Source organism: Sus scrofa, chromosome 4, assembly GCF_054392235.1.
Source record: "Sus scrofa isolate SSC_HxYL_T2T_F1_AM1 chromosome 4, Sscrofa_HxYL_maternal_Yorkshire_Landrace_v2.0, whole genome shotgun sequence".
Classification (NCBI taxonomy): Eukaryota; Metazoa; Chordata; class Mammalia; order Artiodactyla; family Suidae; genus Sus; species Sus scrofa.
The window spans coordinates 15,206,190-15,223,116 of record NC_139386.1 but is presented as its reverse complement, the minus strand read 5'-3'; the positions used below and the strand labels follow the sequence as shown (position 1 = coordinate 15,223,116).

At 42.3% G+C, this 16,927-nt stretch overlaps 1 protein-coding gene and 1 long non-coding RNA gene across 13 annotated transcripts in view; both read right to left on the bottom strand.

Moving 5' to 3' along the window:
* The window catches only part of TATDN1 (TatD DNase domain containing 1), a 46,319-nt gene that overhangs the window by 21,206 nt on the left and 8,186 nt on the right, over nucleotides 1-16,927 (bottom strand). For 8 of the 12 annotated variants that reach the window (XR_014842840.1, XR_014842839.1, XR_014842841.1 and 5 more), the window contains 5 exon segments: nucleotides 12,069-12,134; nucleotides 11,150-11,199; nucleotides 6,904-6,967; nucleotides 4,711-4,854; nucleotides 4,567-4,609 (listed from right to left, as the gene is read on the bottom strand). Coding sequence is in view for 6 of the 12 variants with exons in the window: in NM_001244525.1 (NP_001231454.1) it covers nucleotides 4,567-4,609; nucleotides 4,711-4,854; nucleotides 6,904-6,967; nucleotides 11,150-11,199; nucleotides 12,069-12,134 (367 nt within the window). In the remaining 6 variants the exon portion in view is untranslated. 12 annotated transcript variants of the gene reach the window in all.
* LOC146403690 (uncharacterized) lies at nucleotides 1,255-4,246 on the bottom strand. The gene is made up of 2 exons (XR_014843377.1): nucleotides 3,576-4,246; nucleotides 1,255-1,538 (listed from the first exon to the last, which is right to left on the bottom strand). It is a non-coding gene; the product is annotated as an uncharacterized LOC146403690 (long non-coding RNA).

Here is a 16,927-nt window from a genome sequence, read left to right as displayed (position 1 = left end):
TGGCTGTGGCTGTGGTCGGCAGCTGTAGCTCCTATTCAACCTCTAGCTTGGGAACCTCCATATGCCGTGGGTGCAGCCCTAAAAAGCAAAAAAAAAAAAAAAAAAAAAAAAAAAGGCAGGCAATATATCCCCATTTTAAAAGTGGAAATTGAGATTTACAAAGGGACATATAGCCTCCAAAAGTTAGTTATGATTTCAACCTAAAGATCTGTTGAATCAAAAGATCTTCCCTTTAGCACTGTGTTAACTACAGCCTTACTGCCATTATTTCTCAGACACTTTGTCTCCTGCACAGTAGTGTTATTTTTTGGTCTTGCCTCCTAATCCATTACACATATTTATTTTCTATTTTTCTCTTCTCATACATCTTTTTTTTCCTACTACATTTTTACTTAAAAAACAAAAAAAATGACAAATTGCTCACTAGTTAACTGTACCAGATAATTGGCACATATTAGCACAGACCAAAATCTAAATGCTTCCAAGAGACCCAAGAGTAAAAGCTGAATTACAGGCTTTTTTCACCATGATGCTCTAGAACTCAAAGACACTTCCTTCGTTGTTAAAAATTCAGTGACCATCCACCATGTGCCAAGGGCACTGTGCTAGGTGCTATAGCCACGACAACATGAGTAAGACTTGATCTGTGCCTTTGAAAAACACGGAGACACCAGTTTGCTGTGGGGGCGGAAGGGGTAACACAAACACGTTTTCATGACAGTGTGAGAAATGCTGAAACAAGCATAGTGCCGTGGCAGAGAACAACATGCTAGGGGAAGGTTGCGAGCAAAGGGAGAAAGCATAGGTACTTGTTTCCATAACAATCCAAATGCAATTATTCCTGGTTTGTCATGTTTTTACTAAGTCATTTGATGTTTTATGATAAAACGAAATCTCAAAATTGCTACTGTACTTCAGTTTGTCCTTAGTTTTATCTGCTCTGGAAGACGCCTAGCTCACATCCTGGCACCTTAGCAAATCCTGATGCCCCCAGAAATTTAGTCATTCCCTCTGCTGGTCACACACCATTTTTTTTTTTTTTTGGCTGCGCTGTGGCATATGGAGTTTCCAGGCCAGGGATCAGATTTGAGCGCAGTTGTAACCTATGCCGTAGCTGGGGTAAAGCCTAATCCTTTCACCCACTGTGCCAGGCCAGGGATAGAACCCGCGTCCTGGTGCTGCAGAGACACTGCCAATCCCGTTGTGCCATAGTGGGAACTCCCACACACCTTTTAGATAGCACTTTCCAACTTATTTTATTATTTATGTCCTCTCTTGTCTCTAGAGGCCTAAGACAGACTTCAGAGGCGCGTGGTAATCATTTACTTAGCAAATGGGCTTCAGCTCTGTTACAGATCAACACGTGCACCACTGGCAGGTGTTGAGGCCTAAACTACATCCTGCTCTATACACATTGTTTTAAGTTTTTTTTTTTTTTTTTTTTTTTTTTTTGTCTTTTTGTCTTTTGTTGTTGTTGTTTGTTGTTGTTGTTGTTGCTATCTCTTGGGCCGCTTCCGCGGCATATGGAGGTTCCCAGGCTAGGGGTTGAATCGGAGCTGTAGCCACCGGCCTACGCCAGAGCGACAGCAACGCGGGATCCGAGCCGAGTCTGCGACCTACACCACAGCTCACGGCAACGACGGGATCCGAGCCGAGTCTGCGACCTACACCACAGCTCACGGCAACGCCGGATCGTTAACCCACTGAGCAAGGGCAGGGACCGAACCCGCGACCTCATGGTTCCTAGTCGGATTCGTTAACCACTGCGCCACGACGGGAACTCCTGTTTTAAGTTTTGATCTTAAGATGATGATGAAACATACTCAGCAGAAAAAGAGAACTGATCCTATCATTTTCATTTAACGCACACCAAAAAATCGGGTTTAAAGAATTTAGGTTACACTTCAGAATCAGGATGAAAAGTCATGTGGGCAAGAACTTTTGAGGGACTCTGCCGCCGCCCTTGATGGTCAGACCATGAGGCTCGTCGAAAAAGAGAACTGATCCTATCGTTTTCATTTAACGCACACCAAAAAATCGGGTTTAAAGAATTTAGGTTACACTTCAGAATCAGGATGAAAAGTCATGTGGGCAAGAACTCTTGAGGGACTCTGCTGCCGCCCTTGATGGTCAGACCAGGAGGCTCATCTTGCCAAAAACAGACATGAAAGTGGAGCATAGAATTAGGATCTGTCGGCTTAACCTAAGAAACTATCACAGACAACTGTTATTCTATTTAAATGTGAACATGTGAACTTTTAAGGTAAAGTGAGCTGACCTACATGATGTTCAAGAGAGAAGCAGATTGAGTAATCCTGCCAGCCACCATGTGAATGCCCCTGAAAAACAACAGCAAATCACGGCCACTAGCTGAATAGCTATGAAAAGTTCTACAGAGTGAGAGGCCCAAAAGAAGAGGCCATAGAACATAGTCTAACCGCCCCCCCCCACCCCGGGTCACCTGATTATGGTCCTTTAGGAATTGTGGACCCTGATTCCAGGGTATGACAGATGCACTGGCCAGTCTGCTCCTCACTGTAGGCGCTTAGAACTGGACTGAGCAGAGCAGAACTGTGTTTGGGGGGAGGGGGAGGAGGCAGTACACTTTGAGCATAAATCATTTTAAAAATGCCTTCAGGCCATTAAGCACTGGCTTAGTCAAAATCATATAAAAAAAAAAAGGCTAATTAAATATCATGAGGGAGCTAGATGGTATCCTGAGAGAATCTGACCTAGATTCCTCCATTATGCATGGAAAGACTAAGCAGGGTGAAGGGGCGTTTATTCTTAAATAGCTCTAGGAGTAGATATTATACCTCCTTCATAGTTTTGTATACTGAGTTTCCAGCAGTTTCTGGCGCACGTTACTCCCTGAATATGTGCTGAATGGATGAATAACAAAATCAGCCTCCTATAGAAGCTCATTCTAATCCTCTACCGTCTTAATAATTAACACATCGTTTTTGAAATTTAACAAAATGCTGTGTCTTGGAGCTCCTGTTATGGTGCAGTGGAAATGAATCCGACTAGTATCCATGAAGACACTGGTGTGATCCCTGGCCTTGCTCAGTGGGTTTAAGGACCTGGCGTTGCTGTGAGCTGTGGTGTAGGTTGGTGGCTACAGCTCCGATTTGACCCCTAGCCTGGGAACCTCCATATCCCACAGGTGAGGCCCTATAAAGCAAACAAAACAAAACAAAACAAAAACAAAAAAAACCTTGTGTCTTAAATTAAGCCTATAACATAAGTTTTCATTTCAGCCTTCAACACTACCCACCCATAATGATGATAGGAGCTCCAAGTAACAGCTTTAGGCAATGCGTTGTAAGAAGTCTCTGAGGCTTGTGGAGTTCCCCTGGTGGCTCAGTGGTTAATGAATCTGACTAGGAACCATGAGGTTGCGGGTTCCATCCCTGGCCTTGCTCAGTGGGTTAAGGATCTGGCATTGCCATGAGCTGTCGTATAGGTTGCAGACACGGCTCGGATCCCGAGTTGCCGTGGCTCTGGCGTAGGCTGGTGGCTACAGCTCCGATTTGACCCCTAGCCTGGGAACCTCCATATGCCATGGGATTGGCCCTAGAAATGACAAAAAAAAAAAAAAAGAAGAAGAAGAAGTCTCTGAGACTTGTGTGCTTTGAGGTTTTCTCAGAAGCCAACACTCTCAGCATGGCTCCTATGAAAGGATTCTCAGGTTTCAAAATGACAATATGCAGTGCCCGGGAAGAATAGAATAGGCTTTTCTAGCTTTGGTGATTGATCCTATAATCTCTTTTTAATATCTTTTACGCTTTTTTCTTTTTCCCTTGGCTGTCTGCAGCACATGGGAGCTCGTGGGCCAGGGACTGGACCCGTGCCACAGCAGCGACCCAAGCCACTGCAGTGACAGTGCCGAATACTTCTGCTGTGCCAAAGGAGAACGACAATATTTTTTACTCTTAAATCATATGCTCCACAACTGGATTTGATTCATTTTACTGAAATGATTCGTATTATGAATATACTTCTTACTAAACAAACAGAAAACAGGAGTTCCTGTCGTGGCGCAGTGGAAACGACTAGGAATCAAGAGGTTGCAGGTTCGATCCCTGGCCTCACTCAGTGGGTTGAGGATCCAGCGTTGCCATAAGGTGCAGTATAGGTTGCAGACGTGGCTTGGATCTGGCATTGCTGTGGCTGTGGTGTAGGCTGGGGCAACAGCTCCAATTAGACCCCTAGCTGGGAACCTCCGTATGCCACAGGTGCGGCCCTAAAAAGACAAAAAAAAAACAAAAACAACAACAACAACAACAAAACCAGAAAACAAAGATCAAAATTCTATCATGTCAATAAAATGCGTCCCTGCTCCTACCATTAAAATCAAATTAGATGGTTAAATAATGAGGGAACTATATGCTTCCTCCCTGATAAATTCCATACAAGTATTCATGAATTGGTTTCACTTAACTTTCAATGTCCAAGAGGAAGAACAAAAATCCTGATGCTTAATCTAACGACACGCTAAAGAAGCTATTTAAAAATTGCTCTTAAGATTGGACAATAATTTTTAAAGACAACACATTTTCTTACTTGAGTTGAGTATCTTTGGGACAAAACTGTAGTCGGTCAAAATCTTTAAAAGACAAAAAAAGAATCAGTAAGTACTCATGACTTGTGCAAACAAATCAATTGTTTTCAAACAAAGTCACTCCAACCGGATAGGCTGGCACTTACCAAGTCCACATTCCCCTATTGCTACAACTTTCCCCTTGTTGTTTTCAGCCAGATTTAGCAACTCCGTTAAGTACAGATCGGGGTTATTCTTTTCAAATTCCCCACATCTTGTAGGATGACAGCCAACTGTACTGAAAAACATATCTAGCACAAAATAACGTCAGGAGGATTTTTAAAATATTTTTCCATATCTATATTTAATATACAAAAATGACGGAATAGAAAATAATTTCAACTGGTCACTTTTTAACAATATGCATGAACCATTCAAACTACTAGAACTGCACTGGGTTAATCACATAAGAATTTCTGGAATACTTTAACAAATAGGACATGAATATGAAAATAGCCTTAACATATTGGTAAAAATAATTAATTCAATTCTTTCCAAAGCTTGGTATTTACTGAGCCTTTTGAATGGAAAATGAAGCAATTTCTCATAGAATGAAGTATCATTACCTAGTTTTATCTGTAATAGTCACTGTTAATGTGACTGTCACGTTTCATGTATTGAGAGTTAAAACAGGAGTTCCCGTCGTGGTGCAGTGGAAATGAATCCAACTGGGAACCACGAGGTTGCAGGTTCGATCCCTGGCCTCACTCTTCGGGTTAAGGATCCGGTGTTGCCATGAGCTATGGTGTAGATTGCTGACGAAGCTCCGATCTGGCATTGCTGTGGCTGTGGTGTAGGTTAGCAGCTATGGCTCCAATTAGACCCCTAGCTTGGGAACTTCCACATGCCGCAAATGCGGCCCTAAAAAGGCAAAAAAAAAAAAGAGTTAAAACACATTTCCTTAAAAAGGGTCACAGAGGTAGAAGGAGGAGTGGTTTTTCTAGTAAAAAATAAAACTCACTTATTTGGAGGCTGCATTTTGACTTTTTCTTTTTTTTTTTTTTTTTTCTTTTTTTTGTCTTTTTAAGGCTGCACCTGTGGCATGTGGAGGTTCCCAGGCTAGGGGTCAAATCAGAGCTACAGCTGCCAGCCTACACCACAGCCACAGCAATGCAGGATCAGAACTGCATCTGTGACCTACACCACAGCTCACGGGAAGGCCAGATCCTTAACCCACTGAGGCCAGGGACAGATAGAACCTGCATCCTCACGGATGCTAGATTGCTTCCGCTGCACCACGATGGGAACTCCGACATTTTTAATTATATGGAACACATGTGAAGTTGAAAAGGGCTTCTGAGAGGCTTAAAGCTCTTGCATCTGATCCCATGGGAGAGGTGTGGCACCTTCCTCTGGCTCCCACACAGACATTCATATGTAAAAGGAAGCAGAGCTTTTAAAGCAGTGAGGTAGCAGGTGCATGGAAAGGAGTGGTAGAGGGCTGACCATGGAGACCCCGGAACTTTAAAAAACATATCTGTTTGGGGAAAACAAGGATGGAATATACATCAAAAGCTCCTGGAAAGATGATTATGAGTTTAATCACTAAGAAAAATTGTCAGGGGATCCTGAAGAGAAGTATGCATTTTAGAAAGATTAAAAAAAAAAAAAAAAAAAAACCAAACAGCTTTTCCTGAGAAAATCAGTATTTGGAAAAATAATGTGGAATGCCTAATTCTTCATGTCTAGCACATGAAACGTGCCCCGCACCTCTCCCCGGTAAAAACAAACAAAAGGTTACGTAAATGGATACCAGATAAAGCTGGTGTTTTATGTAACATGGATACTTGCAGGAATCTACCATAAAACTCTATAGATTTTAGATAAGCGCAAATGTATGAACATAAAGTGAACATACGAAAGATTATATATTATCATTTGCATCCCTATGGCCTTGCACAGTGTCTCTGGTCTGTATGATGAATATTTAGTAATAATCATTCACAGCTTAAGTTAAAAACAAAGAGCAAATAAAAAACATACGTCTTAAACACAACATACACACAACACTTCTACATCGGGAATATGTGAGGTTGAATTCCGTGCTTAGTGAATTTAATTCTCATTAACTGAAATCTTAAAAGAATCCTTATTCAATACCAGAGGGTTAATCAAGCATCTGATATAACAATGGATACTTTGAACTTTCTCATCTTAATCAGGTCCCACTGGACTCAGTCTATCTTCCTGTTGTTTCTCCAGTCATGATCCACTGAATGTGTACCTGAGGCAGTTCTCAGAAAGACTTCTTCAGAACAACTTAATTCAGATTTTGGGGGGTAAAAGTAATATGAGGATACCATTTGTTTGTGCCAAATGCAGTGCATCTTTACTGTCTTGTAGATTTCCACCTGTAATCATAAACTGAAAGAGAAAAGAAAGGAAAAAAGCCCACTTTAACAGGGTGTCAACAACGGTTTCCCAAACCAGCCTTCCTGCTGCTTTTTTCCAAATGCTTTTCTCTCTTTGGCTGTCACACACCAACTCTGCTTTTAAAATTCAGCTGAGGCGTTCCCGCTGTGGCACAGTGGGTTAATGATCTGGTGTTGTCTCTGTGGTGGTGCCAGTTCGATCCCCAGTCCAGTGCAGTAGGTTAAGAAGGATCCAGCACTGGACTTCCCCTGTGGCCTAGAGCATAGCTACATGGCACTGTCGCTGCAGTGGCTCTAGTGGGATCCCCGGCCCTGCAACTTCCACGTGTGGTGGGTGTGGCCAAATAAATAAATAAACAAGAAGGATTCAGCATTGTCACAGCTGTGGGGTAGGCTGAAGCTGCAGCTTGGATTTGATCCCTGGCCCGGGAATTTCCATATGCCTTTGGTGTAGCCAAAAAAGGCAAAAAGAAAACTGAGCTGAAAGATGACCTCCTATGCAGAGTGGATCCTGACTACCTGCTTCCATACACATGTACACAAGCACACATGCAACTACCTGCTTCCATACACGTGTACACAAGCACACATGCACAGAATTTGGTACTCTTCCTTTTAAAATGTATTCACATGTCTGTCTTTCTTCTTAGGCCATAAGTTTGAGGACAGAAATCACCTTAGGAAAGAATGAAAAACTAAAGACCTTTGATTTAGAATTCTGTTGATCCAAATTAGAGATTCAATAGTGTTGATTACACAGTTCTCCAGATGTGGTCCTGGAACCCCCAGGGGATATGTAAGGTCAAAACTAGTATCATAATAATACTAAGATGCTATTTGCCTTTTTCACTCTCACCTGTCACATGTGTGCAGTGAGGTATTCCAGAAGTTACATGATGTGTAACACAACAGACTGACTGCAGAAACAGGTATGAAAACTCAGCAGTTTCCTATTAGGCCAGACTTTACTTATTTACTTATTTGCTTTTTAGGGCCACACCTGCGGCACATGGACGGTCCCAGCCTACGGGCCAAATCAGAGCTGTAGCTGCCAGCCTATGCCACAGTGACAGCAATGCCAGATCCGAGCCACATCTGCGACGTACACCACAGCTCATGGCAACGCCAGATCATTAACCCACTGAGCAGGGCCAGGGATTGAACCCGAATCCTCATAGATCCTAGTTAGGTTTGTTACTGTTGAGCCGTGACAGGAACTCCCTATTAAGCCAGACTTTAAAGAGATATTTTAAAAAGTACAAATTACAGTCGTGTCACTACATGTTTTGGGTTTAAAATACACTTATCATGAAAGTATGCTCTTTACATTATATCACGGTCTGTTATTATTTTTATATGAATTAATAAATAGATACAGTTGACCCTTGAACAACGTGGAGGTTGGAGGTGCCACTGAAAATCCATGTATAACTCAAGAGTCATCCCTCAGTATCTGGGGTCCCGCCATATCCGGGGGTCTGCATTCATAGATTCAACCAACCTTGGATTATATAATACTCTAGTATGTACTTAAGAAAAAAATCTGTGTCTTGCGTTATTCAAAGATCAACTACATTTAAAATTTCTCTGTTTTAATTTCTAGTACAGTGTATATCAATAGATAAAAGCTCCTTGGGGTTCCTCAATAAGATGAAAGAATATGAAGGTATTCTGAAGCCAAAAAGTTGTCAATTGCTGGATTCAATGTATTTTTTTTTTTTTTTGGTCTTTTTTTTTTTTTTTTGCTATTTCTTGGGCCACTTCCGCGGCATATGGAGATTCCCAGGTTAGGGGTCTAATCGGAGCCGTAGCCACCAGCCTACAGCAGAGCCACAGCAACTCGGAATCCGAGCCGCGTCTGCCACCTACACCACAGCTCACAGCAACACCAGATCCTTAACCCACTGAGCAAGGCCAGGGATCGAACCTGCAACCTCGTGGTTCCTAGTCGGATTCATTAACCACGGCGCCACGACGGGAACTCCCAATGTATTTTGATAAATTCTTTGTAGGGAAATGTATAGCTCTTGCTAAAGAAGCACGTCTACAGAGGGAGCTGTCAGGGCACCGCAGTTAGAACACTGTCTTTGCTGACCTGGTTAAGGGGAAATGCCACTCAAGAGTTCTGGGCTCATGGTGAGACAGTGCTGCTGAAATGCAGTCTCCTGAAGAAGTGATTTACACACTGAGGTATATTTTTCAAAGCATATGTCAAGCAGCTCACTGAGCTAAAATGAAGAATTCCTACCAGGTACATAAAGAGAAAACAGAAAACACAGGAGAGAGTGCAACTGATACACATTTTCATAGAGTGACTTAAACTTCTAATATGATAAATGTTGAGTATTCAGGGACGGCACAGTCATTAACTCCTCGACTGCCCATAAAACATAAGATATGAACAATTTTTTTTTTTTGCTTTTTAGGGCTGCACCCACGGCAGATGCGGTAACTACCATAAAACTGCAAGCTACTGAATTAAATTTCAATTTGGAACCATGTCCAAGTAAATTTCAATTTCAGCTCTGTCATTCCTAAATCTCTGTGTGTATGTTTATAAATGTTAACATTAAACTATGCACAGATGACACATGAAAACTGCAGACAAAAACTGTCTCCTGCTGTATCAGTAAACCAAGCTTGTCACAGCCATCATGCTGCCCTGACTGGGCATCTGGCAGAGATTTATGATGGAGAAAAATGAGATACTGGCCCTGGATAGGTAAGGTGCACAGCAAAAGAACGATTTCAATGAACTAAGACTCTTACATCTTCCCGTACAGAGAAAAGTGCTAAATTCATTAACGTGAGATGTTAATGAATTTAGCACTTTTTTTCAGTTGACAGCATTTAGGAGCTTGGTATTTCAGAGTTTACAGAAAAGCATTTTATAAAGTGATTTACTAAGCAAATAATGACAACATCATGAGAAATTAATGTTGCAATTTTTATCCTGTCTTTTTTTTTTTTTTGTCTTTTGTCTTTTTGTTGTTGTTGTTGCTGAATATGAGTTGCAACACTTTTTTTTTTTGTCTTTTGTCTTTTTGTTGTTGTCGCTGCTGAATATGAGTTGCAACACTTTTTTTTTTTTTTTTTTTTTTTTTTTTGTCTTTTGTCTTTTTGTTGTTGTTGTATCCTGTCTTATTACTTGTGAATAATAACTAACACAATTTTGGAGTTTGAGGATTATACAGAGCTCATTCAGTCAGCAGTACCGCTTTTAAAAATTGAGGTTATTTAACTTAGAAGCAGTAGCTGGAGTTCCCGTTGTGGCGCAGTGGTTAACGAATCTGGCTAGGAACCATGAGGTTGCAGGTTCGGTCCCTGCCCTTGCTCAGTGGGTTAAGGATCCGGCGTTTCCGTGAGCTGTGGTGTAGGTTGCAGACGCGGCTCGGATCCCACGTTGCTGTGGCTCTGGCGTAGGCCAGTGGCTACAGCTCCAATTAGACTCCCGGCCTGGGAACCTCCATATGCCACAGGAAGCAGCCCTAGAAAAGGCAAAAAGACCAAAAAAAAAAAAAAAAAGCTAAACTTGGTGATAGGTCTTTTTGATGATTGCTTTCTTCCAACAACTGCTAAATTATGTTACAAAATGTATTAAAAGGGGTCTCTTAAGAAATCTGGTAATTCAAACAGGTTTTAAAAATGTTTTCAAGGAGACGTTTCCATTTGCTACACTTCTGATTACATGGAAGAACCACCCCCAGAGCCTGTGTTACTTAAATGGCTGCAAACAGAATTTTTTTTTTCTTTTTCTTTTGTCTTTTCTAGGGTCGCACCCATGGCATATGGAGGTTCCCAGGCTAGGAGCTGAATCAGAGCTGTAGCCACCGGCCTACGCCAGAGCCACAGCAATGCAGGATCCGAGCAGCGTCTGCAACATACACCACAGCTCACGGCAACGCCAGATCCTTAACCCACTGAGCAAGGGCAGGGATCGAACCTGCAACCTCATGGTTCCTAGTCGGATTCGTTAACCACTGCACCACGACAGGAACTCCAAACAGAATATTTTGATACTGTATTTCATTAACTTGCTAATAATATTATACGTTGATAATACAAAACCCAAAATGCTAAGTGTGGCATTGGCTCATTCTCTTCTATTCTGCAGTATTTTAACCAAAATTCAATTAAAAAAAAAATTACAAGTGTAACAAAAGCAAAATGTTACCTTTTTAACACCAATCTGAACAGCTCTCTCTATTACATCCTGCAGGTCATCTGCAAAAGATGAACCCAATATTAAGAAAACCCGGTAAATAAAAATTCACTTACCCATAATTTAATTATAATTTTATTGAGAGAAAAATACACAGAAATAATCAAATTTACTAAATCAAAGTCAAGTCAGTACTATTTGATGAGTGCTTATCACATAATAAGAACAGACCCAGTGATACATAAAAAAAGAGAAAACCATATAAAGCAAAATAGATGAGTAGTTATCTATTCAACTGTATTTTTATTCTGCTGACCAAAAGGGGGAAAAATTTGTTTGGCTATATGATTTGGTTTTTATGCATGTCGTTATCTAAAGTTCTATATTCAAAGTTATAAACATCTATAGATAAAGAGGGATTGATTATGCTTTGTTATAATAGGTGTTTTAGAAATGCTCATGATTGGAGTTCCCGTCATGGTGCAGTGGTTAATGAACCACGAGGAACCATGAGGAACCATGAGGTTGCAGGTTCAATCCCTGGCCTTGCTCAGTGGGTTAAGGATCCGGCATCGCCCTGAGCTGTGATGTAGGTTGCAGACGCAGCTCGGATCCCGTGTTGCTGTGGCTCTGGCATAGGCCGGCGGCTGCAGCTCTGATTGGACCCCTAGCCTGGGAACCTCCATATGCTGAGGGAGCAGCCCTAGAAAAGACAAAAAGACAAAAAGACAAAAAAAAAGAAATGCTCATGATCATGGTTTACCAATATGGCTTATATATGTTTCACTTTGTTTATAGTTTTATCCAAGATGCATAATAAACCCTTTAATATTCCAATTATAAGAGTGGATCAGGCATTTTATGATCTCCCTTGAGGCAGAAAATGTGTCTTCACAGACTGACTATTTACCTTAATAAAAGAAATATTTACCTTGATGCTTCTGAACTCCCCTATAAATTCCTCTGAACATAGGATCTGTCAAGTTGATACCAATATCTGTGGAAAGCAAAAATAAAACACTTCATTAAGAACCTCTGTTTCACATTTTTATTTTAAATAAAAGACTGTTACTAACTTTTTCATTCACACATTCATTCACTCAAACAAAATCTAAGTGCCTACTGCTTGTCAGTCACTTGTTAGACACCTGGGATACAAAGATGAAAGATGTACGTCCTGCTCTCAGGAAACTCACTGCAGAATTGGGAAGTCAGACTCAGCAACAGACAATATGGAAGTTACAGGTCGATACTGGCGTGTGGGACACAGAGGAGGACCACCCAACTTCGACTGGTAATTAGCCCAGAAGAGGCTTCATGAAAGAAGGGATCCTTGAACTGAATTATAAAGGATGAGTTACAGTTACCCAGGAGAAGGCTGGAAATCATATGTAAGAAGCAGCAGCAGAAGTAGAGCATCTGGGGTTTGAAACAGCACAGTGATCATGAAGAGCTATAGGCCAATCTGGCTGCTAGAGAGAAGGGGAGGGAAGATTGGCTTGAAAAGGACAGACTCAGCTGTGTTACAGACACTTGTCTTTAAAATACCAGATGCAACAAGAAGCACCGATGGCTTCTAAGGTTTGAATTCTGGACATCTATCTCATTCAGGTGCCTTTGTGGAAGGTGGGATCTCAAGAGGGCAAATGGAGGCGAGATACCTCATTTGTAAACAGGGAGGAGCTCACGTCTGCAATGAAGAGACCCTGAATTAGGGTCATGCAAGAAATGCAGAGAGAAATAAATTATTTCCTTTACTCATCAAATACGTATGAAGACCAATTCTGGGCAAACACTACATAAGGGGTTAAGGGATTCAGAAATGAACAAGACCCCACCCTTGGTCCCTGCCTTCCAGGAATTTACAGTTTCTGTGGAAACTGCAAATATGATTTGTCATATAATAAGCTGCACTGTAAGCCACAGGAGGCAAGAGGGGTCTATCTTCTTCGGTGCTGTATCCCTCAAACCTAGCATAATGGTTGGTATATAGTAGAAGCTCTGTACACTTTAAGTCTGTAAATCATTATTTTCCAGTTTTGTGTTTGAGAGCACCAAGAAACATCAATAACACCTTTGGGAAAGATGATGAAAAAACTTCACAGAAGAGCTAGATCTTGAAGAAAGCTAAAGCTCAGAAGCTGACATACAGTCTACATACAGTGTGCATAGATACCTATTGTATCTAGAAGATGGGAAGAAAGCGTTGTGCCTGGAGAGCAGAGTTCTCACTGGAGCTCAATTTTGCAGTCCTCGTCTTCTGACCCTTCCCCTCTGTCCCCACTCCCAACATTCAGCAATGTCTGTATTCACTTTTTTTTTTTGTCTTTTTGCCTTTTCTAGGGCAACTCCATGGTATATGGAGGTTCCCAGGCTAGGGGTCGAATCAGAGCTGTAGCCTCCGGCCTATGCCAGAGCCACAGCAATGCAGGATCCGAGCAGCATCTGCAACCTACACCACAGCTCATGGCAGCGCTGGATCCTTAACCCACTGAGCAAGGCCAGGGATCGAACCCGCAACCTCATGGTTCCTAGTCGGATTCGTTAACCACTGAGCCATGACAGGAACTCCAGCAATGTCTGCATTCACTTCTGGCTGTCACACTGAGAGGAGTGCTCCTCGCATCCAGGTTTGAGGCCATGGATACTGCTAAATATCCTTCAAGTCCCAGGATAGCCTCTTCCAACAAACTCTCTGACTCCTCTCATCCACCCCCCCAAACCAAGAGCTGTTCTTAATAAATCCTGCTGTAGAGTATAAGGGAACATGAGGAATAAATAAGATGTGGTGTCAGCTTGTGATGACCACAGGCAATAAAAAATACCTTCCTTATTTAAATTACACACTCTAGCTTTTAGCACTAGGAGAATCTCCCAAGTTCATGGCTGGGGAGGGCAGTGGCCTCATTATAGATGTTGAAATTATTGCTGCTGAGTTCCAGCTTCCTCTTGGTGTATTTGCACTCCCGATTTCTACCAAGCTGGGCTTCAAGGAGATGTGCTGCTTCAGTGTTAAGACAGACCCTGTAGGACGAATGGGCATTTAGATGATCCAAGAGATGGTGGGGAAGAGTATTCTAGCCCTTTGTGACAGCAAGGCAAAGGCAGGATGCAGAAAACGTCAAAGATATTTGGGCAGCAGCATGTCTGCCAATAGAGGGCAGGAGAGGAGTTCACAACTGAAACCTTTTAAAGGGCTGTTGACACACAAATGTTATCGAACGCTAAAATACAATATAGCGGCTCCATGCAATGGCCCAAATCACAAGAAATCGGCATCTACTTTCTTCTCAAATAAGGAAAGGGAAGGGGCAGACTGAGAAAGGAAATGCAGGGAAGAGAGCAGAGGGCTTTCCGCCTGGAATAATCCTCCCCAGGGTTGGTCTGGAGTCACCCACCATGGGTGACCGCTAGGAGCACAGAAACCGCCCGCATCTCCTCCGGCCCATTTACCCCTTTCCGCCATCAACAGATGAGAATTTTTCCAAAGCAGTCTTTTACTGGAAAACAAAGTGAAAAAGAAATGAAGTAGAACATCAAGCAAATTTAACCAGTGATCTTTACGATACTAATTTTAGAAGCAAACTGAAGATTAACTTGGAGGCTCAATTCATGACGTTTTGGCATGTTCTTGTCTCAGCCCTAAGGGGAATGGATGATAAATCATTCTTCCACGCTCAGCCTGAGGCCAATTCCAGGTGATGCCACTTCCTCTTAGAACCTGCCTCTTCCTGAGGTGGGTCAGTCCTTCAGGCTCCAAGTCATAGTGTACTTCAAAGATCTGTAATCGGTTTTGGACCCAGGTAAGCCTTAGGCTTTACGGTATCCTGCACTGGCCCCGCCACCAATTTCGTCCCCTTTCTGTAAGAATCTCTTGTGACTTGTGGCTCTTGGCCCCCCTTTTTTTTTTCTTCCTGATATTCAGTTTGCCTGAAGAGTATTCCTCAGCCAGTTATTAAAGCTGCTTTCTGTCCTTTGATGACTATGAGGCAGGAGTTAGATGGGCCCCAGGATAGACCTTTGCAACCAGCCTCTTATTTACACTTCCTGAGGCAGGAGATAAATGGGCTCCAGGACAAACATTTACAAGCAGCCACGTATTTATACTTCAAGAATGAAATAACACAGGCACAAGGCAAATAACTGGTACTTGTCTTCTGTGAACTTGCTAAACAGTGGTAATGACAGGATCAAAAGAGGGGCTGAGCCTTGCTTGGACAGAAGGACAAAGAGGTCACGTACTCCCCATCTTCAGGGTCAGGGAGATCTCAACTACGCATGCGTCCTTTAGGTCAGAAAGGGAGGGGGTGCCAGGCCACAATAAGTCTGGTAACCTTCCCGCCATGCTTTGCTTTGGAATCCATCTTGGCCAAAAGACGCACACACAGACTGGGGGAGGGCCCTGGGTCTGGTCAGGTGTAAAAGACACAACAAGACAACTGGCCAAAGGAAGACAAAGACCCAGAGGAATTGCCCCATATAAGTTGTTTAAGTCACTTCCCTGGCATGCTTCTCATGGAGGGGGACACCAGCACCCTCAACTCCTTTGGGTGTGTATTATTGCTTTGTGTCTGCTTTAGATAAATAGACGAATTCTCTGTATTTCTGTGCTCTCCCACATGTTGTACTGTGTTTCTAACAACTGTATACCTGTTTTTACAGTCTTTGCCTCCTTGAAACAGTCTTGCCTTCAACAGGGGGCAAGAATCAGGGCAATTCTACTTCTAACCCCTAGTTAGTCTAGCGGCTAGGATTCCAGGTTTTCATCCAGGCTGCCCAGGTTCAATTCCTGAGCAAAGAATCAAGATCTCGCTTCAAGCCATCACTCACTGCTCTCTCTCTGAAATCAAAAAAGCTGCTTCACCTTAGTCAAGTTTGGTGAAGGGGTTCTGGATGCCACCCCAAAATACGCCACTTTGGCATATTGGTTATTCTGAGCTGAAGGTGCCTAGAAACAGCAGATGCAGGAAAGGCTCTCTGATCTCCCCTTTCTACCTAAAAATAGAATAATATTTCCCATGAGAAAGGTGCTCTCTCTGTACCAGGAAGAGAAGAACACTCTTATCACCAGAGACTGGGAATCAAAGTCAAAACGGATCTGTACAACCAAACCCCAAATAGCTCTTATTTCCCATTAGTTTCCCCATTTTTTTCCTAGTCCCTGTCCCACAATTTACATAATTTAAGCCCCTTTGTCTTAGCACTTTCCCGCTTGGGCTTTTGGTAAGCTTTTGGGTCTTTGGATATTCATTTTCCTTTTGAAAACACTCATGTACATGAGAGAAAACAAAACAAAACAAAAAAACAAAAAAAACAACTGTATGCTTTCCTCTTGTCAATCTGCCTTATGTCAGTTTTATTCTTAGGCCCAGCCACAGAAACTAAGAGAGCAGGAGGAAATTTTTCCTCCTCTAGTGAAGAAGTATCTCCTTTTTCTGGACACTCTGATTCGCTTCTGTTTCCTATGAGACGTCCTCCTCCCTCCTACACTGGTCTGCCTCTGGGCTGCCGATTCCCCACCCACCCACTCCCCAGAAAACACAGCAGAGTGATTAAAATAATTAACAAATTAACATGGAGAGGTCAATGAAAAGGTCAAACTGATCACCAGAAGGTATTCAATCTGTAAGCAAATTCCAAGAAATACAATTAAAGCAGTTATGGAAACAGAATGTGCTTTGGAGTCAGAATTCTCAGAAATACAATTAATTAGCTGAACGATTCTAGGCCAATCAGTAGGCCTTCCGAGCTTCGAGCTTCGGTTTCCTCACTAGTCGGGTGGGCATAAAA